Source organism: Colletes latitarsis, chromosome 10 (assembly GCF_051014445.1).
Source record: "Colletes latitarsis isolate SP2378_abdomen chromosome 10, iyColLati1, whole genome shotgun sequence".
Lineage (NCBI taxonomy): Eukaryota > Metazoa > Arthropoda > Insecta > Hymenoptera > Colletidae > Colletes > Colletes latitarsis.
Window position 1 is genome coordinate 14,743,229 of NC_135143.1, and position 25,804 is coordinate 14,769,032.

Genomic DNA, 25,804 nt, shown 5'->3' on the forward strand with positions numbered 1-25,804 from the left:
AGCTGACATTCCCTGACTGCGGGGAAGAGCTCCTCCGCCTGGCAACAACCGCTTAATAAAATTATCTCGGACGAACCGTGTAATTTCTTTATATTTTTACGTGTTATTAATTAATTCAGGACCGTTTTCTCTCACCAGGAAAGTCCTTTTAATAATTTAAAACGAGATCGAAGCGAACGACGATAGGATAAAAGATTTTTGGTCATTGAATTTTTCGTAATTTTATATTAATCCCCAGTTTTGTACTTGATAGTTATAGATTATTTTTTGACTCTACTTTAAACAAACTAAGAAATCATCGACAGCAGAGTCTCGTGATTTAAAAAATTAGCTTTTCGTAGTTTTTTCCGTTTCATAGTGTTCACTCGAAACGCAATTTAAAATTCCATTTGAAAATATTTTCAGCGACGTCTCGTCAGAGAAATTTTCCCTCCGGCATTCACGGGTTCCATTACACATGCGCATTGGCGCTCTTGTAATTTTAATTGCATAATTTCGATGCGAGGACAGATGTCCAGGAACGTAATTTTTTAAATTGTCCTTCCGTGAGTGCAACAATTATTCACCGTACGAACTTCAAAGGATACGTTGTTGATATACCGAGGCAACGTAAAGCGAACGTCGAGTCAATTATAAAGGCTAGCGCGCGCGTGTCTTACATACAAATGAGAATAATTCGTGTCATTGTAATAAGAATAAGCGATCGTAGGAAATTTAAAAAAATTACATGGTTCCCCATTGCCAAGTGCAAAATTATTTCTGTGTAACAGTACCATCATTTTTTATTCATACACTCTATAAAAGGCTTCTGGAGAACCTTCAGTCTCCAAAAATAGATTACTTATCCTTTTAACTTACACCGACTGGGGAGTAATGAGCAATTTTCATTTATTTAGGTCAGAGCTGTACATCTTCACGCGAATAGGCAATTTGCTAATTAGTATTACAATTATCTAGATCTCTTTTATAAATGCATATACGTTCTCTAGGCGCGATATGGGCTGTTAACATGCAACTGCTTCCTGGAGTCTACTCTTTTTTCTGTTATTGTTTATTTAGTGGACTCGGAGTTTTATTTCTCAGGAAGACGTAAAACTGAGATCATGGACAAGTTTCCATTAAATAAATAATTAATGATGAGTGTGCGTTAAGATTAATAGAATTGGTCGTAAAAGGAATTAGGGAGAAATTAGGAATAGGAACTCGAGCCGCGAAGATTCTCGTTAACAAAGAGCCTCGTTAGGGTGGATCACGCGAGAAGCGTTTCTCGCATTAAAAACGATTTGACGAAGGGAAGCCCCCAAAGTGAGCCGTCTTGTCGAACTGGGTTATCTCCATAATTACACGATTATGCAAATTGCACCTCGTAGGACTTCAGAAATTAGACACCTTTCGCTCGAATTAAAGATCCTCCTCCAAAGGCCCCTCGAACTTCTTAATTATGTAGTATCGACCAAGGCGCTTGGTCGTATCCTCTGCAACCTGTTACTCCTGTGCAACCTTTCGCGAGCTATTGTCCGACGAAGACGTGCCACGCAACATGGCCCCCTGAAAAATTAATAGAAGGCGGGGTCGTCGACTGTTTCGGCGTGGGCGTTTGCGAAAGAAATCCTCAATTTAGCTAACGGCTACCTTGCCAGGGTGAGTTTGCACCTACGGTTCGATGGAAGTTCGTCGATCAAACTAACGAGGGGAGGACCCCAACTGTACCATTTCGATTTTAACGATCTTCTCCAGCATGATAGAATACCTATTTCTAATGATATTTAACCGGGAGTCGATGAATTAGAGCCACTTTAGATTTATACCATTTTTCATTCTTCAATGTTTCTTAATTAATGTACTATTATACGCAATTTCTGTTAATAGTTTGTGTGTACTGATTTTTCCCATTTGGGATGTTCTGTCGGTTTTCCATATTATTTGTAGATTCCGTTTAAAAATATAATTAATTAAAATTACATAACTAGTGGAGTACTATGAATATATTACATTTAAACGAGGAAATTCAACCGTAGTAAAGTGCAAAGGATCATCATTGATGTAATAAATAAAGATTTTACTTTCGAACTTGTTAAGGACGCTCTTTAAGAAGTTTTCATCTCTAATAAGCTTATTGCAAAGTGAAAGAAGGAAAATCTTTTTCTTTGTAGCAATCTTAGTAAAGATGAAAACTTTCTGAAGAGGGCTCTCGTCACCGTGAAAAGGCAAAACCTCAACTTAGTCTGTTAATTGCTTGCACCTCAGCCTTTTGCACTTGATAATTATTTTAATATTTTTCAGCAAAAATTCATGATTACTTTTTGCTTTACAAAATTTCTTTATCCATTAGAGTTGTGTTCATATTTATTGTATTGCTTGAAATTAAAGTTATTTTTAGTATTAGTTAGTTTATATTTAGTGTTAGATTGTACCGTATAATTTTGTTTGCAACACAAAAACTAGTTTTTGTAATAATTTCGCAAAAGGAACAGCAGTGATATACTAACAATTTTAATAAATATACAGTGCAGTATGTAATTATAAATTTTGGATAATGCTCGATTTGCGAACCGGATATCCGTGGTTCGCCAGTTGGACAGCGAAGGTTTCCAACGTTCCTTTGTAGAAAGAAACGAAATATACATGGAATTTTTTCTTTTTTTTAATTTCAGTTATCAATCAAAATTATTTGAAAATTTATTATTTAATGACCTATGGCTAGATTTATTTTTATTAAACGTGTATATTATGCGTCTACTTTTTATTTCGCGCGTGAATAACTTTTTGTCGAACGCGAGTATGAAAATATCGATTATGAAACATCAGAGTAAATATTGAATATCCACGAAAATAGTAATTATAGAAAAAGTTATCGTACGCCAATTATGAGGGGTGGAAACCCGCAATAAATTCCATCCTCTAACGGTGCATAAACCGGCCCTAGAAGATGGACCTATCGACCATCTCGAAATATTTGAATGTCCGTTAGTGTATCGAATTTCTCAACTTCGTCATGCGGGATGGTTAATAAAAAAGGCTGCTCCTGTCGATAAGCCACGTGGCTATTCAGTTACTCTGTAAACTCTTTTGGAATAGCAGTTGCCCCGTGAAAAAGCGAGGGCTCGATAGACAGCTGAGAGGATTGCGTGAAAAACTGCTAGTTTTAAACGATGTCTATTAATAGTTACGCATTATGAATTTTGTTTAATAAGATAGCGTCAGACAAAATGAAAAATATTTATTAAATATTTTACTATGTGTTATCGAAACTTTTTTAACCGAATACTGTAAAATTACAGTATAAATAAAATTAAATTTAAATTTCAGTATCAAGTGATAGTCTGTCTGTTGCAACACCCAATTGCTACATACTATTTTATTCGTAATAATATATTATTAAGGCAAGATTAGGTCAATTTATATGCAAAACATTGCGAGTAGAGTTGAATTTGGTATGAAATCGGTTGACAGGAATACGAAATCGACGCAAGATCGCAAAGGGTTAATACGAGCACAGTATTTCCGCAAAACTGGCGTCGTTTAATGAAATTCGACGCACCCCTGTCATTACGCGCGTTTGTTAAAGAAGCACGTGCGAGATCAGTATAGATATATTTTATCCTCGTATCCCGAATCCGTTCGTGTCTGACTTCTGGCACGCAGCTGTGGTACTCCTGTATGATCAGTGCTTGCCAAAATCAATGGGTTCAATCCGGAATCTATTGAAACCGTCACCTTCGGGCATCGATGGACGTCCTCAAGCATCTGGGTTTTCACGGGAAATTTCTAGGGCTAAATTGACACCTGGGTACCACATGCTGAAGCCCCCGATGCTTCGAGACGGCTGTTTTCCATTTAGGGGCCTCACGTTTATGACTTTCGTTGCATCGGGTTCGTTCCTTTTCCCTTACCTGTGTGGAATCACAAAATCTCGCTGGTCAGAAATCATTGTAAAATTACAGTCTCGAAGTTTCTAAAAACTTTCTAACGAAAACAGTCGCTGAAAACGTTGGCAGACTTGGAAACATTGTGGAATAAAATAAGAAACGATAAATTAAATGTTTTACGATCGTTATATTTTTTTATACAAGTAATTTTCCAAGCTCCTTTAGACATTTTTGGAACAAGTCAACGAAATTTGCACCGAAACCTGTCGGGAACCCAGCAGATTCCCTCTAAATTTTCAGTGTTACATCGCGATACAAAAAATCACGTTCATTGTACGATCCAGAGCATTAACCATTATCCTGAAATAGTTGTTAGAGGGGAGGAAGGGTGCCCCATAACCAGACTTTCAGCTGGTTTTATAGGATAGGGGAGGTCGTGGATGTCCAAATTGAAAAGGGGATGTGCATTCTTCCACCTTTGGTTTTATTCAAATATATTCGTACCCCCCTCTTTCGACATTCCGATACAGTGCACGGTTAGCTACCCTGGTGCCAGATGTTTTTAGCTTCACAATCGGGCCTCGCCTGTTGCGCATTGAACTTTTCACCCCCCTTTCGTTCGCGTGTCTGCCCGCGAAAACTCGTATTTCACGTTCTCGGTCGTTGTTTCGTCGAAACTGATTTATCCCCTCAAAAGACCCACCTAAACACACATTTTTCGCGATTGTCCGACATCCATACTGACTGTGATTTGTTTTCTGTTTCAGGTAAGTGCTGTCTACCCCGCGAAAATGGTCAGGTATTCCACATTCACTCCGATAACGATTTTATATCATACATATGTCGATCACAAAGTAAGCGAACAATTTTATGAAAATTTTTTAATTAGAATCTAGGTAAAAATCTAAATTTTTAACAAGGTTTCCCCTCTATCTGTACAAAGCATAAGTAAATAACGACCGCGAATATCTCTCGGCAGATCGAAGTCGGATTTGTATGGAAGTCCGTTAGGATGATCGTATCGCGGGCAGAACAGAGTATTGAAGAGTGCTTGGCGGGTAAAAGAACTCGAATACTTGCTTCTTTTTACTTTTCCTCTCCTTTTTTTCTTTTTTTTTTTTATATCTTTTTCCACTCGAAGCCTCACTCCCTCTTCGATCCACTCGACAGCCGTCTGTGGAGTGTCGGGGCCACGCATTGAAACAGTTTCGCTTTGATCTGCGACGTGTGGAAATTGCGTTTCCTCGTAAGCACGACGAGCGGATTTTTATTCCACGCGTGGTGGTTTCGCGTACAAAGCCTGTTGCACGAGAACAACCGAAGGTTCTTCGGTTTACAAAAATTCTTCGGTGCTCGAATCACGGTAAAGGAGGTGAATCTTTGCGTCGTGTCAGTAGCAATCGAACGTCTTAAAAGTTCCAACGAAGTATCTGCGTCATAATTCGCGATACATTCACGTTTCCAGATGCTTTTTTTCCTTGTTCGTCCACGTTTGCCCCCCGAAGCACGACTAATGCCGGTCTTGCCGAGTTACCGTGAATACCTATCTCCCCGTTGAATACCTAACGAACCGCCTCATACAAACTGGCTGGCGTTTCGAGACGGGAGACGACGCAACGTGACTTGACCGACTCCTTTGTGAAGCTCGGTGAAGACGATCGCGAGGTAATGAACTTTGTTTAAACGACTGCTCGGCAAACTCTGCACGAACGCGCGGCACGTGCCGAGTCGCCTCCTGCTCGTCTTCCCTCGTCGTATGTTACTGAATTCCGCGAGATACTTTCACTGTGTTCGCCTTATTACGCGTTTTCGTCAGAAATGGAACGTCGATCGGACCGATCGATCTCGTAAGGCTCGTCGATCGTTTTTTATAATTAAACGGGGGCCCTCGAACAATCCTCCGAGTCCTAAATTTTACCGGACGATCGTGGCAAGTCCGAGTTCCGTCCACGAGGTGTTTAGCGAATTAACTAAACGGAGAAACACGGAATCATGCAATTATTTATCTCGAAACAGAAATTATTTGTATTCATAAATCATATATTGAAATCATATATTCATAAATCAGAATTTATTTGTATTATTCAAATGCCCTTTGTTGCAGCGAAGAAATGTATTATTTATTTTAAAACGATTATTTATCGTGTTTATCGTTACATTTTTTTATGAATAATTTAATTTAGAAAAATTTTTCTTTATTCAAAGTTGCATTTATTACAGCCTGAAATCAATTTTGTCTTTAGCACGGAACAAAAACGATAAATAATTTGTATTTAAGCGTGTCGTATGGTATTTAATTCGAGAAATTTATGACAAAGTTACATAAATTACTGTTTAATTAATAAATCACACGTTCGTGATACTTTGAAGTATAAATCATTGAATTTATTGATTTTCCAATTACTTAAATTATATAGGGAAATTGCAATGCTGTTGCCGATCACGATTCATTAATATGTGCGAGACATTTGATACGATAAGTTGCAACGCACATGCTGGTGCCATTAATTACCATTGCAATGAATTTTTTTTCGTTTTTCAACCTCTTCTGCTTTATAAGACGAGCGGTAGTTTCGATCTTCATTAAGTCTACGTAGTACTTTGTTGCAAATTTCGAAGTGTTATCAGCTGATCAGCGCCAATGGAGCAGCTGCAAAGTTCAAAACAAGGAGCGATCGCGATGGAGTATCTGGAACATAGCTCTTCGGTAATGAAAAGGACCGCATATGGACACCGACAGAGTAATCGTGCCTGATACAGAAAAACCTATAAAACATCGGAACAGAATAATTATTATACCGAACACGTCAACTATAAAAAGAATGATTCTAATATCAAACAAGCTGCAAAGCAGTGAAACGATATAAATTCTACTAAAATAATAAGAAGACATCATACAAAATTTGTTTATAGTGCACAGTATAAATAATGGTATTATAAAAGACAACAGGAAAAATGTTATACAAGTGTCGGGAAATGCATATTTATGAGTGACTTCAACGCATGGATAGGCAAGTTCTCAACGCCAGGCAAACCAGTAGATAAATTCAACATCTAATTAATCTTCGTAACATTTTCTTTGCCTTTTGTTAAGTTGAAGTGAATTCAATTTTAGTAATTAAATTCGTAATAAGTAATCGTATCAATGCTATTCGTGCGTTGAACGCCTATGGGCGTTCGTAGAGTATGCTTAGTTTATCAAAGTGTTTTCTACTATTCTAACGGTAGCCTAAATTTAGGAGAACACATACAATCGAATACCCTCAATATTAGTTACGGGGTGTTTTGTGATTTTTGAGAATTTATAGCGTTTTCCATAGATTTCCCTAATCTTTTTAAAGCAATTTCTCAGAGAATTAAATCTCAGTCGTCACAAGCGACACTTGGAAGCCAAAAATTTCATTTTCATGATTCCTTTTTATCTTTGAACTAAATATCCTGTCACGGTAAATCGAAGGTAATATTTCAAAAGAATTGAGGGTTGAAGATTGAAGTTTTGGTCATCTCTGGCGATGAGAGTTCCTACACCGAGGGTTGATCGTCGATCGCATCAAGCCGGGCGCGTAATTAAATTACTATTCGCATAATTCTGATGGGCGCACGCGCGGCCCACATAGCGGGACGCCTAGCGTAACGGCAATTAATTCGGATGGTTCCTTTTTCGGAAGGACGACGTGCTCCATCCGCGAAGGAAACGTAACCGGGGGAATTCTGTTAATGGGATCGAGGACGGGCGCAAGGTGCACCGTGTTCGTTTCGTTTTCTCTTTCCCTCTGTTCCTCTGGTCTCTGTTCTCCCCCTCCGTTTTGGTCTACCCTTCGCTCACGGAGCTTCTCTGTTGTCCCGCTGGACGAAGACGCGAGAGGAGGCCGTGTTGCGACGGCGGTGCCCCATTGGACGACGGGCACGCGTACGCACCTGCCACGCATCTTTTTCAAGCCACCTTTGTCGAGCCGGCCAGGAACAAACGCATGCACACCGAGCCAAGAAAGTTCCGCCCAGTGAAATAGGGCATAAAGCGTGGCGGAAACGCGTTCCAGCGAACGGAAACAAAAGGGGCCCCCGAGAATCGGCGGATTAGTTCGCGTAAATTATTAACCCTCGCACGACCGAGCCAAGCTGAACAGCTAGGATAATTCTGATCGGACGCTCGGGGCCCCCTTTTCGCGCGGTTCCACTCGCCTTCAACCACAGATTTTTGTTCTTACAGAGAACTACGACCAATTGTACGACCCCCCTCATTTTTAGAAAAATCAACGGTTCTATTTTTTTACCCCATTTACTAGTCCACTTCATTCCTCGACCCTTTGGGGGGTTGGGAACCGTAGTGATGTTTCTTGCGTAGGAAAACTGTTAAAAGTGGATGTTATACTATCCAAAAGTGAATTAATAAAGATTGCGCCACTGTATTCTTAAACATTCTAGTTAGTCAGAGTGAAGGTTAGGGGTATTTTTAAGAAGTGAAGCTTTTCAGGTATTACAAAACAGTAGAAAATAGAAAATTAATTCTAAAATATGAAGAGATTAACAGAATAAAAAATTTACAGTATACAAACAATTTCTTAGGCAATCGATAGTTATTGTATGAAATCCATGTGATCAATTCCGTGAATCCGGTGCATTATTGCGGTTATGTTTCACTGCAAGTGAATACAGTGACGTAACTGTAAATAGAAAATACAAAGGAAACGAATACTCGGTAACGGCGACAGATGTCAAATATAAGAGATATGAAAAATTAAGAATTTCTTCCCCTTTTTTCTGGCAGACCCGTATTCGAGCCGTACCTGTTTGGTATACAGGATACTTATTGTGCTCTAACGTTGCGCACCTTTTTTGATTCAACAAATCTTTGCGAGATTCCGGAGCAGAGGTTTCTGTGATTTTAAAAGGACACCGACTTATTTTAAAAGGACGCTCCGAATGGCTCAGCTGGATCTGTTTCCTTCGATTTCTATGTTGGACCATGTCCTACCTCGACTTCTTACCTATTCGGTGATTTAAAGACAGGTCGAAACTCAGCTGTTCTTTCGAACGAAGAAAAGTGTTGCGTGAACGGTGATGGCATAGAATCGGAACTTTCAAGGTTCTGTGCCACGCTTTGAAACCTTTGTTCAGGATCTAGAAAATTTATCTCCCGTACCAGGTAGTGCAAAAATGTGCGAAACTTTCTGTTTGAAATTAATTTTGATTATTTCTTTGTTACGCTTTATTGACAGTGAACACCAAATTTTTAATCAACGAAATTTTTGATTGTTGATGTACGCACGTTGAAAGCAGCGTTAGAAAATCCTGAAATTTTCTCTGAAGTTGTATTCCTTTCTTCTAAAATGCACGCTGATCTTTTGAGATCACGCCTCTTGTAGTTCCTTTTACAAATATTTCGCACAAAAGATACTCCCTCGTTCGAAACTATTTAAAGAATTATATTACTTTTGTGGAATTTCGACTTTCTATTCTTGCAGAGTTTCTTTTTTAAAAATAATAATAGGAAAAGAGGCAAGGTTTCGTGTAAATAACAAATAAAAAATAGTAAAAATGGAAAGAATTTGTAATTAATATTTTATCCCAATTATTTCACTTTTAGTTCGATTTTATTTTCGCGATCACGTTGCGTAAGAGAAAATACTAAATCGCTTGATGCAATGAGTGGAGCGTGACGTTGTAAGCTGCAAAAGTAATTATACTGAAGGGGTGAAATAGTCATAAGAAGATTAAAAATTTTTCGTTCGTTAATTTCCTTAAAATTCCATTTCCAGTAATGAATAAATAGAACAAACGATGTTCTACAAAAAAATTCTACATTATTTATATGATCTAACGATCGTATTACGTTGCAAAATTATAGACATCAACGTTGCGGCTGCGATTAAACGCTCCCAAACTGAATTTCTTTTTATTTTCGGGCGTCATTAAATCCTTCTCCATTACAAAACCGTTTCTCGTAAACTGGCCAGCAGCTTTAAGCTTCTCGATGCAACCATTCACCTCTGATACTCGAAGAGGATTTTTTCACATGCACCTGTTCCACCTAAGAGCATTTTTTGGGGCATGGAAGTCAGCCTCTATCTTCCAAGATCAAACATCTGCCTCGCGTAACAAGTTGAGAGAATCTAATATGTGAATACTACTACTCCTTCCGTCAATAAATAATCTAGCGGCGCTAGCTTATGCATTATTAAAAATATGGAAAGAAACCGAATTTTAACGAGAAACTCTAACGGTGGAACGTGCTACGTTTCGTTAATGAATAATTATGCAAATGATGATTAAGAAAATTTGAGGCAGAAAATGGAACAATTTAAACGACTCGGTGAAAACCATTTTTGCTGGGGATGGTTGGAAACTCAGGTAAATTATAATTTGTTTGACAAATTTACGAGAATATTGCTGCCGTACGAATTTATGTTTATTTAACTAATAATAATTGAGTTTGTCTTTGTTCTTCAAAAAATAGATCAAAAATTTAATTTTTTGTAAGCTGAATATATAAAAATACATTTAATTTTCATCTAATTACAAATAGTTTGACTAAGACAAAGATTTTATGAATCATTTTCATAGAAATGTTTTCATGACGGTGAATGAAAATTAACATTCTATTACAGTCATATGCTTATTAATTGGGTTACGGGTTTGCATTATGTTTATACCATTCGTAACGGTTTTAACCGCGTGCACCTGATCCATTTTAACCGCAAAAACCACGCACCACTTATCTTAAGCGGCACGCGTGTTACATATCCTTCAATTCGCATAAATGTCTGCTGTCTCCGATCCGGTTTTGTTTCCTTTCTTTTTTCACTTGTAAACGACTCTGACATCGGGCGAATTAAAAAAGGTTTCATTTCGACATGAAACGTGTGCCGTTTGTAAAATGCTTACGCAATGGTGGAATGTTTTACCATCTTCTGGAATAAAGTACACTCTTCCTTATTCCATTAATAGCACAATTACAAATTTGGGAAAATTCGATACGATCATATTTAATTTTGCGTATTGACTGTAAAACAAATTCCTTAACATTCCCGTTTCCATTTGTTTTTATCTTTGATGAAGATCAGTTGCATGATTCACTCTGTATATTAACGAATCAGGCTTACTATTGCAATTTGCGCCAAGTCGAACGTCGCCTTTGTATCAGCCTGTAGTTCAATCGCAGCGAGCGTTAAGCGGTTTATTTGAATAACGAGATAATGGGCTTCTTTGTCGCTACCAAAAAGCGGATTACACCGTGATTGTCCCTTAACCGTCGTCCCTATCTCCGTGCTTTCCTCACGGGAAAAGCTTTCTTGCTTTAATTCGTATCACGTCTTCAAACGCACCCGACAAATCATCCAGAGTGCACGCGTACTTCGCGTACTTCGCCTCGTGCGCTTCGTCATGTACTGCACCATACTTTGGACCAGAGACGTTGGAATTATTGATAATCGAATAATATTTTTGTACATTCCAATCGAGATTTAAGAATTCGAACCTGGATCCCATTGTCTACCTACGTTAAAATTTCTATGCAATTTATAATTGAGGTTAGAGTTCAATTTTAGGTTTTAATCAGAGAATTTCAGTTACATCCTGCCTCTTACTCGCTCGAGTACTTTCACTTTATTTCATTTGTTTTTACATTCGCGTGTCTGTATCCTCATACTTGGCCAATAAACACACTAGGTGACAGAAAAATAAGCTCCAAAGCTTCTCCTATCATCCGCTATTATGGCGGATGGGACATTAGCGCTGATATCAATTCGCCACAGAACTTTTTTCTCGTTTAATATTATACGTTCTGATTTCTTATATAAATGAAAATCTCGACTCGTCTTAACAGATATAGATATCGACACGTGCTCGTTAATTGTATGTAAAAGATCGACCCGCATCGTCACAGACATTTCGCGGACGCGAAGAGCTTTCAGTTCCGCGAGACAGGTGTTATTGGTATTGTTCATAACTACGCACCTCGAAGCGCTATGGTAGCACCTGAAAGATTTTTGCGCGAGAGATGACGACGCCCCTATGCAGCTGCTGTTGCTTTTAATTTACTCGGTCAGTCGCGGCTGGTTCCTGAGTCCTTTTATATCAAATCGATCGCGTCGTTGATCTCGTTAGAATTTTTCAAATATCTCTGGACCATAAGAGTCGTTTGTCTTTAACCCTTTTAGCACCATACAGTTTAACCCGTGGCTAAGTTGTAACAACAACATTTGAACGAATTCTTTTAATAGTTTTCGAGGCACAATGGACAATCGAGCGAGATCTGCATCTTGTACTGGTTCGTCCCTACGATGATTGCACGTAGTCGTTCGTTGCGTATTCGCGTGACGGAGAATTGAATGATAATAGAATGATTACGGTACAACGAGGTCAACTTCGTTTAAAGGTCCACGTCTTCGGTGCCTAAGACCTCTCGAGAGAGGGCCCGTTTCGTGCATGGTCGAGCAATGTCCTCGACGATGAAAATTTGTTCACGAAATAATATTAAAATTTCTCTTTTGCTTGCTACTCTTTTCTATGAAAATTTTTAAGAGTTCTGAGCTTAAATCTCGAAATGTGGGAGTAGAAGCGTTAAAGTAAAATACGAGACGGTACGTTACATATGGGATGGCCCTAATATTTGAATGCAGATAAGTTGTAGAAATAGTCCCTACTGGTATAGAATATTATGCGAATTCAGCCCTAAGCCTCTTCTCGTTCACGGTAAACAACTCCACATCCTGCGTGAACACCAAAATCCTGCGAAGCGGCTCGTGAATCGCTGGCCGCATTGCCGCTTCGACGCCGAAGTCGATTCCGCTTTCGAGTCGCGGGACCGTATCTCCGCTTCCTTGGTCGAGGCTGCCTCGATGGGGCCCAGTTTCTCAGGACGACTCTGTCGAATCGTCGCACGGTGCGGCAATGACATGCCAAACGCGAGAGAATGTCATTTTAGACGAATATCCTCGTTTAAAAAACAAAATTCACACTTGTGTTTAATCGAACATCGAAATTGTTCTTTGTCACTGATACAACTTCTATTGTTTGTTTCAAGTAAGTCACATAATTTGCCATAGTCGAAGCTAACTGTCGATGAAATTTCTCATCGCAGGTATTTATCATGATCATTCATTGTTGGCGAAGAGATATTAGGTCCCATAATTACGATGGGAATAAATACCGAATTTTATAATTATAATTATTTAATTCCCTACATTAGCGTATATTTAAAATGTAAACGGTGGCGAAGATAATTGCACTACTCGAGTCCGGTGTAAAAATTGGCACTCGTAAGCGCGAATTATTGTATGGATATATAATTACTTTTTTACCGAGAGCTGGAATACAATTTCCCGTGGGTTTCGCGAATACCGTGATTTCAATTTCCCTCTTTCTATCTCTCATTCCCTGAATGGACAAACGCGCCGTACTGTTTCCTCAAGGGTTTCCTAATTGCCTGTCCGGCAGAAAGGGCGCATTCGAGGCCCTTGTCTGGCAGCCCGTCTGTCTTCCCGAAATAAGAACCGGAGTAAAAGATTGTATTTTCGGTCAATGGCTCTGTCAGATGTGCGCTGGTCTCCCCAACCGAAGGAGGGGAGGCGAACTTGGAATGGATTGCAAGGGATGTCCTATAAAACTGCGGTTCTCATTTCACAATTTACGCCGAACCCTTCGTTACACCCTCGTTATTTTAACAACGGCGAAAGTTCTCCAAATATTTGCGTTTCAGAGCAAAATATTGTACAACATAATAGATATTTCCCCTCGATATTAAAGCTTGATATTTTAATTAATTAATTTAAACCACATATTATATAAGTTGGAAGTATCCGAAAAATTTGAATTGCAAAGATTATTAGAATCTATAGCCTAATTTTTCGTTTTGGATCAACGTGGCCCAAAGAGTGTAGGAAGGGTTGAAATGGGATTCGACGAGGAGGGAATATCGTTGAATTTCGATAAAAGCGTAAGGAGGAGGTTGACAACCATGGATTCGCGGCCCTATCCCTTCTCCGACCCCATGGTAATCCGAGCCGACAATACACTTCTAAAATGCCTCCGTCTTCTATATTTTCATGGGGGGTGCGCACGCGCCAGTCTCTCCAACTTCCTGCCATCCGCCTTGCTTCCGCTATTTCACATTATGCTATATGCACGCATCCCCGCCGGCCTGGTTGCCCCATAGGAAACGCATCTGCACTCTCCTCCGCGTCGAGGGGCGAACCTGAGGTTCAGACGTCGCGGGAGACAGATGCTGGATCCGGCGCACCTTTGGCGCGCGGCTCCGCGTAATTTGCATTTCGACAGGGAGGGGAACGAATTCGCGAAAAGTGGCACTTGTCGGTGTCCCGCGTCGCGACTTTCATCAAGAACTACGGACACTTTTCATTCGAAACGATCGACTTCGAAAATTTCAACAATTTCAAATTTCTCCAGCAAGCTAAGATACATCCCCATTATTGGGCGCACAAGAATATCCATTGCTTAAAATTAATTGATACCCCCATGATGTATCCCCAAACGAAGATTCATTTATCACTCTGTATCTATAGTGTACATATAATATTCGAAACGAGCTCCAAAGACCCAAGTATATCTGATTATCAAAATCTCCTACGTATTTCAATAGACCTATCTGTTCGTCAAGGAATTCTTGGTTATCTCAATCTACTAAGAAAATAGACGCGAGGTACTCCTCAAAAGGCTGATTCATATGCTTTCAATTTGCATCTTATCGGAGCACGTGAGGTACTATTAGCATTGAAAGAGGCAGGACGTCCTTTAGTATCGCGTAAACACGCGTCGTTTGAGGAACCCGCAGTCGGTACTAATTGCCTACACGTGAAACTACACGCGAGCGCACTTAAACAGTGCTTGAGACAATCGCGAGAATGCGTGCGAAAAATATTAAGCAGGACCATCGTAAAACAGTAACGATTACAATATCTTCTGAAACATACGCGGCAAAAAGAATATATCAAACATTACTATACTTCTATTTATTTGTACCAAAAACCTTGTATAAAAGTATCATTAGTGAATCGGCAAAGTCTTCCCGATTAAAACGAGTCCAAACACGACCGCCTTCGGACCACTTTTATATACTCGAAATTTGAAAATTTTAAAATACAAAACCAGTCAGAACAGAGCCGTGTTTATACTCGTTTTAATCAAGAGAACCTCGCCAATTCGACTACAGACGACAAAATATAGAAATGTTAATTTCCCTTGGAAATTTTATCCCGTTCGAGCGATCTTGAGAAGCGAGATAGACGTGATTTCCATATTTGGGTGCAAAAGTCTTTCTCCGTAGCAGCAATTAGTATGATTCGCAGGCAACGCTGTATTAATTTTCTATTTAACGTTTTATTCGGTCGGTGGTCGCTAGTCCGGGGTACCAATGCCAGCGAACTGACAGCAGAAATTAACATTATCTTTCCCCGGCGTTGGTCCCTAGTTTAATTGCTGCAGCGATAAAACGCTTTGCAAGTACACGTTCCCCGCAGCGTGCTGCAACGCCTCGAGTAAACTTTACTCGCGCGCACGAACAAACAACCGAAGCGTGTCTCCGTTTCCTCGAGGCCGTGTCGGCCACCATATTTACGAGTTTCGCCATCTCGGTCCCACACGAAATCGTCGGAATCCCCGAAATTACGGCCAGCCAGCAACAGTTCCGCGTTTAAGCATCCGTTTGCGGGCTTCCTTCCGACTACGAGCAGCCGTTGCTGTAGTAACACCAACACGAAACGAATGGTCGTTGCGCGGAAAATTTCGAGCGACCAGAAACGAGCGAAATTTCTATCCAGACACGAATGTTGAATAACGAGCGCGCGTTAAATGAACTTTTATCGTTAACTCTCATAATAAAAATAAGATATATTACTCGTTAAGATATACTGCTTCGTATAAATTATAAATTACATTAAGTAGAAGTTACGGTATATGAAAATATAGTGCAATATGTCTTAACAAGTTTATAATAAAGATTGAACATTTATTTCTCTCCAAAATTAAATTTCTATGCACGGTACGAGATGTATTACGGATTGATCGATTTCTTCTTCGTTTAGATCATCAGTGCAGGATGTCATGCATCTTTAGAAACATCTTGTACACTTCACGCATAGTTGTGTACCACTAAGCGTCGAAACAATGGAAAGCATAATTCAAGCAGCAGTTTCCTATCGAAGTAAGAAACGAACGACCCTTTCGTAACCCGTATTCACTTATCCACACTCGCGCTTGACGGTTTTTCCCACGTGAAATGGGAGGAAATCGTGGATGGCTCTTCGCCTGAGCGTCTCTTCTGCTGACAATTCAATTTTCATTTACGCTAAAGTAAAGAAACAACGAAAAGGATAGTAATTTCGACGCACCATTCTGATTGTTTTCAACTTTATTCTTCGTACACAACGAAGATCTATTTTTCTAATTAAACGAAAGCTACATTTTCCACGCATTAATTTCATTGGTATGAAATATTGCTTCACGGGGGAAAAAACGAACAATTAAACTAACCATAAACAGTTATACAAGTACGTGCAGCACTTCGTTCTAATAAATATTCCACCTTGAAGTCAATTACCCATTCTTTCAGCATTCAATAAGTCATTCTAAAACGTAGCTCGAACTCATTAACAATGACGGGCTCATTTTCATCTCTCATTAATCACGTGCCTAATTAGAATACAGTGCTCGCTCGGTGTCTGCGATGCTCGCGAAAAGAAATTACGAAATAATTGCATAAAAATCACGGCGGCTAGTTTTCCTTCGAAGCAGCTGGTTTTCCCTTGATAGGCCATTATACAAGGTGTTCGGCCACCCCTGGAAAAATTTTAATAGGGGATTCTAGAGGCCAAAATAAGACGAAAATCAAGAATACCAATTTGTTGATGGAGGCTTCATTAAAAAGTTATTAACGTTTAAAGTTTCGACCGTACTGACTTTTTTTCTAGAAAGTGGGTAGGATTTCGGGGGTATGTCTATTCACCAAAAATGATTGTAATTGACCCCTGCAACCGAAAATAATTTTTCCAGAACGATTTGAAATTTTTTTTTTTTCGTCGAAAAATTTAGGCACCTACCCCCTGTCGATTTTTCTTAAAAATTCGTTTTTCATTTTTAGTAATTTTGTTTGACACCCTACAGAAAAGTTGTATAATATTTTTTTGTAGGTACTCATAAGCTCTACTTCAGAAAAAAGTTTCATTGAAATATATCCACTATTATAGGAGTTATGGCTGTTTGAAAATTGGACCATTTTCCTCGGGTTTTTGACACTTTACGGGGTTAGGGAACAACTTTTCGAATATTTTTACAATTTCTACATATTCTCCATCAAAATACGCATAATTTGTTTTTTTAAACATTAAAATCGTCCAATCCGTTCAGGAGTTATGACATTTTAAAGATTCGCATGAAATTTTCGGGCAACGTTTCTGGCCTCACATCAGATTTTTGGTAAGGAATTTTTTTCTCGAAACTGAGTAGGATTTCGGGGGTATGTCTATTGACCAAAAATGCTTGCAATTGACTCCTGCAACTAAAAATAATTTTTCCAAAACGATTTGAAATTTTTTTTTTCCGTCGAAAAATTTCACACCTTCTCGAATTTTTTTCTAGAAAGTGGGTAGGATTTCGGGGGTATGTCTATTCACCAAAAATGATTGTAATTGATCCTTGCAACCGAAAATAATTTTTCCAGAATGATTTGAAATTTTTTTTTTCACCGAAAAATTTCAGCACCTATCCGATTTTTTTTCTCGAAAGTGGATAGGATTTCGAAGGTATGAGTAATGACCAAAAATGATTGTAATTGACCCCCGCGCTCGAAAATAATTTTTCCAGGACGATTTGAAATTTTTGAATTTAATTGTTAATAACTTTTTAACGAAGCCTCCATTAACAAATTGGTATTCTTGATTTTCATCTTATTTTGGCCTCTAGAGTCCCCCATTAAAATTTTTCCCAGGGGTGGCCGAACACCCTGTATAGGGTGATCATAGTAACTGTGCTCCGTTCTCAGTTATTATTTTTTAGATAAGTTGATTATGAAGAGATCTTCTTTTCTTCTTTGTAATGGTACTTAAAATTGTATTTTTAAATAAAATAAAATTAAAAATTTCATTTATGGAATAAAACGAACGCAGAGAGATTGAACTGGAACAAATGGCTGTATGGTTTATTGGTTATTTTTTAAAAGTAATGCACACATGTTTGTAGAACACGAACGAAATGACCTTCAAAAGCGCGCTAGGTGGCATGTGGAAGTAACGTTCCTCCTCTATATGAATACGCAGTTTGAAGGCCTTGCATTCATTCACTGTATTTTGAGCAGCGGAACTATGGAGACGTGTTCTAGTGCTATGTCAACGCGAGTTCGATAACAACGTGCTGTTATCGAATTTTTAACTGCTGAAAAAGTGACTCCTACTGATTGTGAGAATCATCGTTGTTTCGTCTGCAGAGGCTCTGCGAAACCTGAAGTTTGAACCGATTCCACACCTTCCTTACTCTCCTAATCTTGCGCCTTGCGATTTTTATTTTTTTCCTCTATTCAAGAGAGACCTTAAGGGTAATCATTACACCTCGGACAATGAGGTAAAAGCAGTTATCAAGTTCTGGATTCGAGAAAAGTTGAACGAATTTTTCAGTGACGAAATGAAAAAACTTGTTACACGTTGGGAGAAATGTATTAGTTTTAACGGTGACTATGTTGAAAAATAAATATATGATTTTGAAGCTTAAAAATTGTACTTCAATGTACTTTTGACCGAACTTACTATATTTTTTCGTTCGTGTTCTGCAAACATGTGTGCATTACTTTTCAGCTTACCCTCGTATTTTGCCCGTCTCTGAAACAAAGCTGTAGCCTGTGGCCCAGTTACTAGGATCACCCTGTATTTTCAGCGTGTGCACATCGAAAACGGTGCATTGTTCTGTGCACGTGAACGGGGCTCGCGCGTACACGCGAGTACACGCCAGTGCACGCGACCCGATGCATACGTGGTCGTTAATACGCGTGCGTAACTGTACGTGCCTCTGTGCACACTCGGCGCGTCGTTAATTCGTTTCGTCGATCGTGGAAACGCGTATTTCACGAAACACAACTGAAACGCGACCTCTCTGCACATCCTCTGCAGAGACTATAAATACATACATAAAACGAGATTTTAACACCGGATGGTTAAAAAACGAATCTGGCTTTATCGAGAGGTTCGATAGAATGCATAGAATTGCATTTAATTTTCATGGAAGAATGAATTTATTGTTATAGAACCCAATGGGATTCAGTTTGTCCGATCGTACATGCTAGATTGGTATTCAAGAATATTTTTTTTTTCACAAGTGTATATTTTTATTCGATCTCCTCGCTAACTAATAATTTTCTAGATAGCTTTGAGTAATTTGTGAGAATAAGATGTAAAATATATTGATGAAGACGATCAGACATTTTCATAACTATAAATGTATGCATGCGTATTGTTAATTTAGTTAAAGGAAAAAAAGAGAGATTGACAAGGCAATAGTTTGAATGCGCGAACAATCAGAGCGTTCCTGACCGGAAACCAGTCCCGGTGAAGTATGATTACATGATCGAAAGTAAGTTCGACCTGGCCGGACGAACGGTTTCTTTCAGTCCGCGTACAATCGTTACGCAAGAGGAACGACGGCCCGGATAAAACGGAAGTGCGAAAGGAAGCCGCGGCCACGGTGCCATGGGCGTATTTCCTATCCTCTAAGTCGTGACTCTGGCCCGTTTCCTACTCCTGTTGCCAAGTATCGGTATTGTTTGAACCCTGTCTTATATTTCAAAATTGAAAAGGAAGCGAAGCCATCAACGAGTGATCGGAATTTACAGTTAATTTTCCGAAAATTTGCGTACTAATAGAGCAGAGCAAATCTCGACTCATCGATCGGTGACACGGACGATAATTTTGTTAATATTGATCGTTCCACAGTTTATTAGAATAATTATGCCATGCTTAAATATTTGACGAACGATTGGTACGTGCGTGTCAAATTGTTAAAGAATACTTGCGTCAAGCAACAGGTTACGTCAGATAGTTAAATGGGGAAGTCTCACGAGGTCACGGAGGGAAACATTTATCGAAGACGTTTTACAACCCTTACAATCGAGGGGAGACATTCAGCCCTACGAATTACACGGGTCTGTGCTTTCGATCGTGACTACTACGACCACCATTTTCACCCTATTCGATTTTATGTCAGTGGTGCTTTAGAAGATTCTTCCTGGGTCTTTAAAGCCTGTCCACGTCCCTCTGACTTTCAATAATGCACCGGAAACAAGTTAAGAAGACAAAATCTACGTCATAGTCGTCCACTTAATATAAAAGTGAATAAAAAAGTGAGCAAAATTTGTGTTACAAACAAATTTCATATAATAAAATTGAAGAATCTACAAAACGTAGATCAAAATAATGAATCAAAATGAAGACAAAACAGATGTTGTGGTCGTCCGTTTCATAAAAATGGAGTCAAAATCGGGATGTTTATAAGAAGTGGATCGGCTTAGCATCGGAGAGGTTCAATTATCAGTATTGTTTAAGCGTGTGCAACCTCGAGACGCATTCCATCGAGCTGCACCGGATCCGATCCCTTCATTGGCGCGCATTGCACAAGCGCAACGAAGACGGTGCCAGTATCGATTTCGAAGGGGTAACTTCTGACACCGATCGATCACCGGCTGCCTTCGATTTCACGTTCTCCGTTCGATTTAATTTCCGTCCCTAATGTCGTTTCTCCTTGCCCTGGAAACTGTACACGCGTCTCCTTTCAAGCGCCAGACCGGCTCGCGAATTGAGTTTCCCTCCTGCTAGAAAGATGCAAGGACTCCCTAGGACTGCAATGCGGTTTCTTGCGTACAACGGGAACGATACTCTTCGCGGAGCAACTCGTCGTCTTTCTTTCCATTAACTTTATTTACTTTGTCTTTCGAAATTCGATTTCATCCATCGCGTTTCCCGCTGTTTCTTGAGTAACGTACCTTGGATTTATTGGTTTATTTATCGTTCGATTATTTTCTGCCCTTCGAGACTCCTGCACTGCATTCCTGTAGATTGCACCGAGGTATTTCATTGTAACCGATCTATTATTAGCTACACGTTTATTGTTTATTCTTTTAAATTTTATAGCAGACTTTCGATGATTTTTCTTTGGAATTTAAGCAAAGTACGGATACATATTATGACGAATAAGTATTTTAATTGTGAGATTCACAGCCCGCATTGATGTCATTTGGAAACTAGTTAGACGTGTGCAGCCTTGGATAATTAAAATTTATATTACTGTTACGAAAGGTGAGTTTGTGATAAGGGTACCCGTATGAAATTCGAAAATTATTCAATCTTTTCGTGTTCATTGAAACGAGGTAGGAATACAATACAGTTGAAACGAGCTTCAATGGCATGATTAATGAAGTTTCCTTCTACTGAAAATACGAAGGTGACGTTGATTCAGTTTCACTTCACAGTTATTTATTTTATTATTTAACGTTTTTATCGCGGAGAAGTTTTATGAATGACATTTAAAGATTAATTACGGTACAATAATTCTGTTTCTTGTGGTCAGTCGCGAGCTCCAAAATTTGACACATCATCGTCGTTAGTCTGTCATGGGACGAGAAACGCATCTCGAGTCCCATGGAAACACGATATTTCTACCGTTGTACTTCGATCCTGTAATTCGAAGTGGCAAACCAAAACAAGCTTCGTTCGTCACGCTGAACAAACTCGGCAGCTCTTTACCGCGTTGAACCAAGTGAAGAATTAATGTTAACGATTTATTTTTTGTAAAATGTATAATACGATGCGTTTAATAGAAAAACATGTATAAAATAGAAGAAAGTTACAACAAATCCAATCATAATATTCAATAGTAACTTTGTTTTTCCTTTTTCAATTTTATTTAAATGTTCGACTTCTAAAATCTTACGCGAGTTTGCCCTCGATTCTCGTCTTAATTATTCATTTAATCAAACCTAACTTACCGTGCAAGTATCAGCGTACTTACATCCTAGAAGCTCCAAATTCTACTTACAATATCTCTGCGTGCACTCTGTCTGCGATTTGCATTATTCATGATCACGACCGTTGCCATTTGGACCGTTTTCAACGCAGAATCCCGGCCCATACTTTATCCCCGATATTTCTACCACTCTATTTACATATTTCCGTATCACCGTGGCGAATCACAAGTTTCGCAATTCTACTGCGCTTTCATTGCTCCTGTTTTCCATGAAATAAAACTCCACGGCTGTACGTCAGAACGCGAGCAACCTTACCTAAATAACAATTTCGAAAAACGAATGAAAGGTAAATTTCAATTTTAATTTCCACATTTCTATTTACTCCGATTCTTTGGTCATTACAGTCAGGTTTTCTCTACAAATTCAAGATTAAAACTATTTGTTCCCACAAGATAAGACAAAAAGTATTGTAGTATTTTTATATCAAACACTTTTGTAAAATGCATACTTTAGGAGTTATTTGGCGTAAACGAGATATGCGACTCGTCCTGTACATGTATTTACCGCGAAACAAATGGACGAATCATTCCTTATTTTCTTTATTTACAAACGTTCATTACATCTACGTAAGAATGTTTACTGGGTGAAATCAACTGTTTCAACCGGAGTTACCCCTTCCATTTAATATTGCCAACTCTGTAGAAATTGGAATCTAATTCAACTCGTTGACAACATTCGATCCGTGCACAGTACACCGTTCAGTTCGCCTAACTGAACGGTCAATACGTGCTTAGACAGATAGATCGAAGCGAGAGACGACCTCATTACCATACAATCGAAACGAGCAATTCATAAAACGCGTTCTATTAAAATTCAACTTATCGTTCCCCGTGCTTCCACCGGAAACTTCGGGTTTCGTCCGAACTCGTCGTGACTAAAAAATCCCCTGGTCAAGCGGTCGTTTCGATTCAGCCGTAACTCGCCGGTCCACCTCAAAAACGCTTCCTCCCGAACGCGGATGGAAGCGGCCAGTACATCCGCGCATATACGCGACGGCGGGCGGGAGAGAGAAAAAAAAAGTAATCGCGTCTAGGCAGGATCAATGCTCGTGCAGTCGGCGACCAGTTCGAATTTCCAACCCCGCGCGCCTCTCTGGATCGAGAAGGCACGGTCCACCCCGGCCTCCCCGCGTTGGCGCACGGGGTGGCCCGGTGTGTCGGTGGCCAGGTAAGGGGCAGCTGTCCACCAGGTGCCACTCGCCCCTCCACGCGTAGCCGCTGTCGGGGCTGAAGTGGTGGGGATAGGCGAGACGCTATTGGTCGGTGGCTCGCGCGCGGCTCGGGGATACTCTGGCGCTCGGTCGACGAACAGTCAGTCGTCCCTGGCCGCTCGAGGGGCACGTAGGCGCTTCGTAATTTGCGCGTACGTCGTTTGCGTTTTTCAAATACTCGCGTCACGCGGTCTCGAGTCGTTCAGCGATCGACGAGACGAAAAAGACCCCCAGAAATTCAGTGTGTGCCCGAGAGTAGAAGTCAGTGACTCTGAACTGTCTCTCTCGATTTCTCAATCTCTCTCACTTACTTAATCCTTCTACACCCGTCAGAACATCATTATGTGCTCCATGTGCAACCAGTGAATCAGCCGGTGTTTTTCGGGTTTCCCTTTGCCCTGTTTTTTTTTTTTTTCTTGTAAATCTCTCTCGTTTGACGCTTCTCCTCTACTCCCGCCCCCTCCCCGGATCTCACGGCTGCTCTCGGAATCTCGAGAGCACCACGGCTACATTTATGGGGGTGTCCGGAGAGTGCGCGGTCAAGGGCAGTAAGAGCCACCCCTGTCACTGCTGCAGCAACCTCGCCAGTTCCGGCGCGAGCCTGCAACAACAGCAGCAGCATCATCATCACCACCACCATCATCATCATCATCACGAGGCGCACTACGCGCACCACCAGCACCATCATCACCACCCCGAGAACGGAAAGAAAAACCTCACAGGCGAGCTGCAACAGCAGAACAACAACGGGGACAGCAACATACTGGCACCCCTGCGCAACAAGATGAAGGTGCTTAAGAAACTCAAGCGCAAGATGGGCCTAGGTGAGCCACACCCCCCTCCTTTTATTTCATAATGTCCATTTCGCGGTGTACGACGAATTGGGAATCGGTAGCTTCGGGGGTTCCCGGTGTTGGGCAACCTATGACCCCGCGGGGTCGGCCAATGACCCGCGATGCCATAACAACCGACCATCAACTGTGCAACGGTACTTCCCTTTGACAAAAGATCATCGAGAGAAACGCACAATGAACGAAAGTGATCGACCCATTGAATGTCCGCGTATCAGATCTTAATCATGAATTCTTTTCCCTCTCGGTAAACAAAATATTCGCGTTAACTATTCGGAGTCTATTAAATGGAATTAGATTTAAACGTTGTTATAATTATAATATCTATCGACAATATGCACTGGCACGAGTGTTCGTTAACAGAAATATCCGCGAAGTTTGTAGGAAGGTCAAAAATATGTGATAAGTATTTCGAGTTTGAGGGGTGAAACTACCCTTCAAAGTTAAAGCCTTCCTAAATCAAGAAATCATTACTGAACACTGCCATACGCCTAGTCGGATCACTTCAACGTAAAAGTCGTTCACTGTATTGTATTTTTAGCAATATTGAGACTATAGATACTCACTAATATTTACTATAAAAAGAAAACATAAAAGAATTTATCGAAAAACTTTCCTGTATGCTCAATAGTTTTCAAGTCAGCAGAGATTGAAATTTTGAGGGATGGTTTCACCCCTCGAACTTGAGTTACCGCTGCTAGAAACGGACAGTTGAGGCAGACGTTGAGGCATAATAAATCATTAACCGTTTTCTATTCTGGAAGGAATAACAAAAATTATATTAAGATCGTTTTCTATGATTATTTTTTTATCCTCTTAAATTACAGCGTTTCGAAATTTGACAAACTTTCGTTTTATTAATTTTAACGCGCTTAAATTATTTTAGACTTACATTTTAAAGCGTGAAAGCCAAATTCTTTCCATTAAAAATTAACACTACAGACTTACTATAATTCAATTACCTAGATCATACTGGGTAGTTCAAGATTAATTGATTTTTATTTTCAAAGTCTGTAAAGAGCAAAATATCAGTAGGTGTCGGTTACCGAAATACTTCAGGGTTCTCGCCGAAAATTCGATATAAGTACATACATATCGTACACATGGTGTTAAATTTAGGCTTGTAAGACGATAAAGGAACAGTTGGCACGTGGTTCTACAAATTTGATGCGAAGGTTCCATAGGAACCAAAAAAATACACAACTTTTTGTGACAAGTTTTTCATACATATGATATTTTTCGTTTCTCTACTTCATCGATAACTTTGACGCAGATCACAGATGAACAAAATCTGGTGACCACCTACCAAAAATCTTCCTTTAATAATTATACATAAAATTACTAATATTATTCCAACGCAAAATCATTACTATTATTAGTTTATAGAATATCGCGAGCTCCTCGTCTCTGTGACTTGACTCGTAAGGTTTTGTGGGAAGATGAGGCTCCGTTGGAGGCATTTGATTTTCCCTGTCGGAAGCGAGAGATCATTCGTAGGGGCAAATTACGCTGCTCGAAGCTCATAGAGCTCTTTATCGCGAGCGACGCCTGACACAACACGCGCATTGAAGTCACCTTTTGAAATTAAGCTGCCCAGTAATGTCTTTATGGAACCGGTCTTGGGTTGGTTCGTTTCGAAGTGACGAGGGGTGGCCCGCAGCCGGGTGCTTTTGTCACACGGGGACAGGAGCGAACAGCGATGTTGTAACAGTACCTACCAGTCACTGCTCTCACGCGTGTAACGTTTCTTGTGTAGGTGCGTTGTCGTGCAAGTGCACCGTACTGAAAGACTGAGTCGAGTCGCAGACGACTTTTGCCTCGATGCTTTTGCGGAGTGGAAAGAGGCGTGGGGCGA

The 25,804-nt window shown here is 39.9% G+C and overlaps 1 protein-coding gene across 2 annotated transcripts in view; it reads left to right on the top strand.

The window, feature by feature from the left end:
* Positions 1–25,804, top strand: part of Neur (E3 ubiquitin-protein ligase neur) — an 87,361-nt gene that overhangs the window by 18,066 nt on the left and 43,491 nt on the right. Inside the window, exon 1 of one of the 2 annotated variants that reach the window (XM_076773821.1) lies at positions 23,218–23,922. The exons of the other annotated variant lie outside the window; for it this stretch is intronic. Within the exon in view, the coding sequence (XP_076629936.1) occupies positions 23,613–23,922 (310 nt within the window). The 5' untranslated portion in view covers positions 23,218–23,612. Of the gene's footprint in view, positions 1–23,217; positions 23,923–25,804 lie in introns of those variants that run through there. 2 annotated transcript variants of the gene reach the window in all.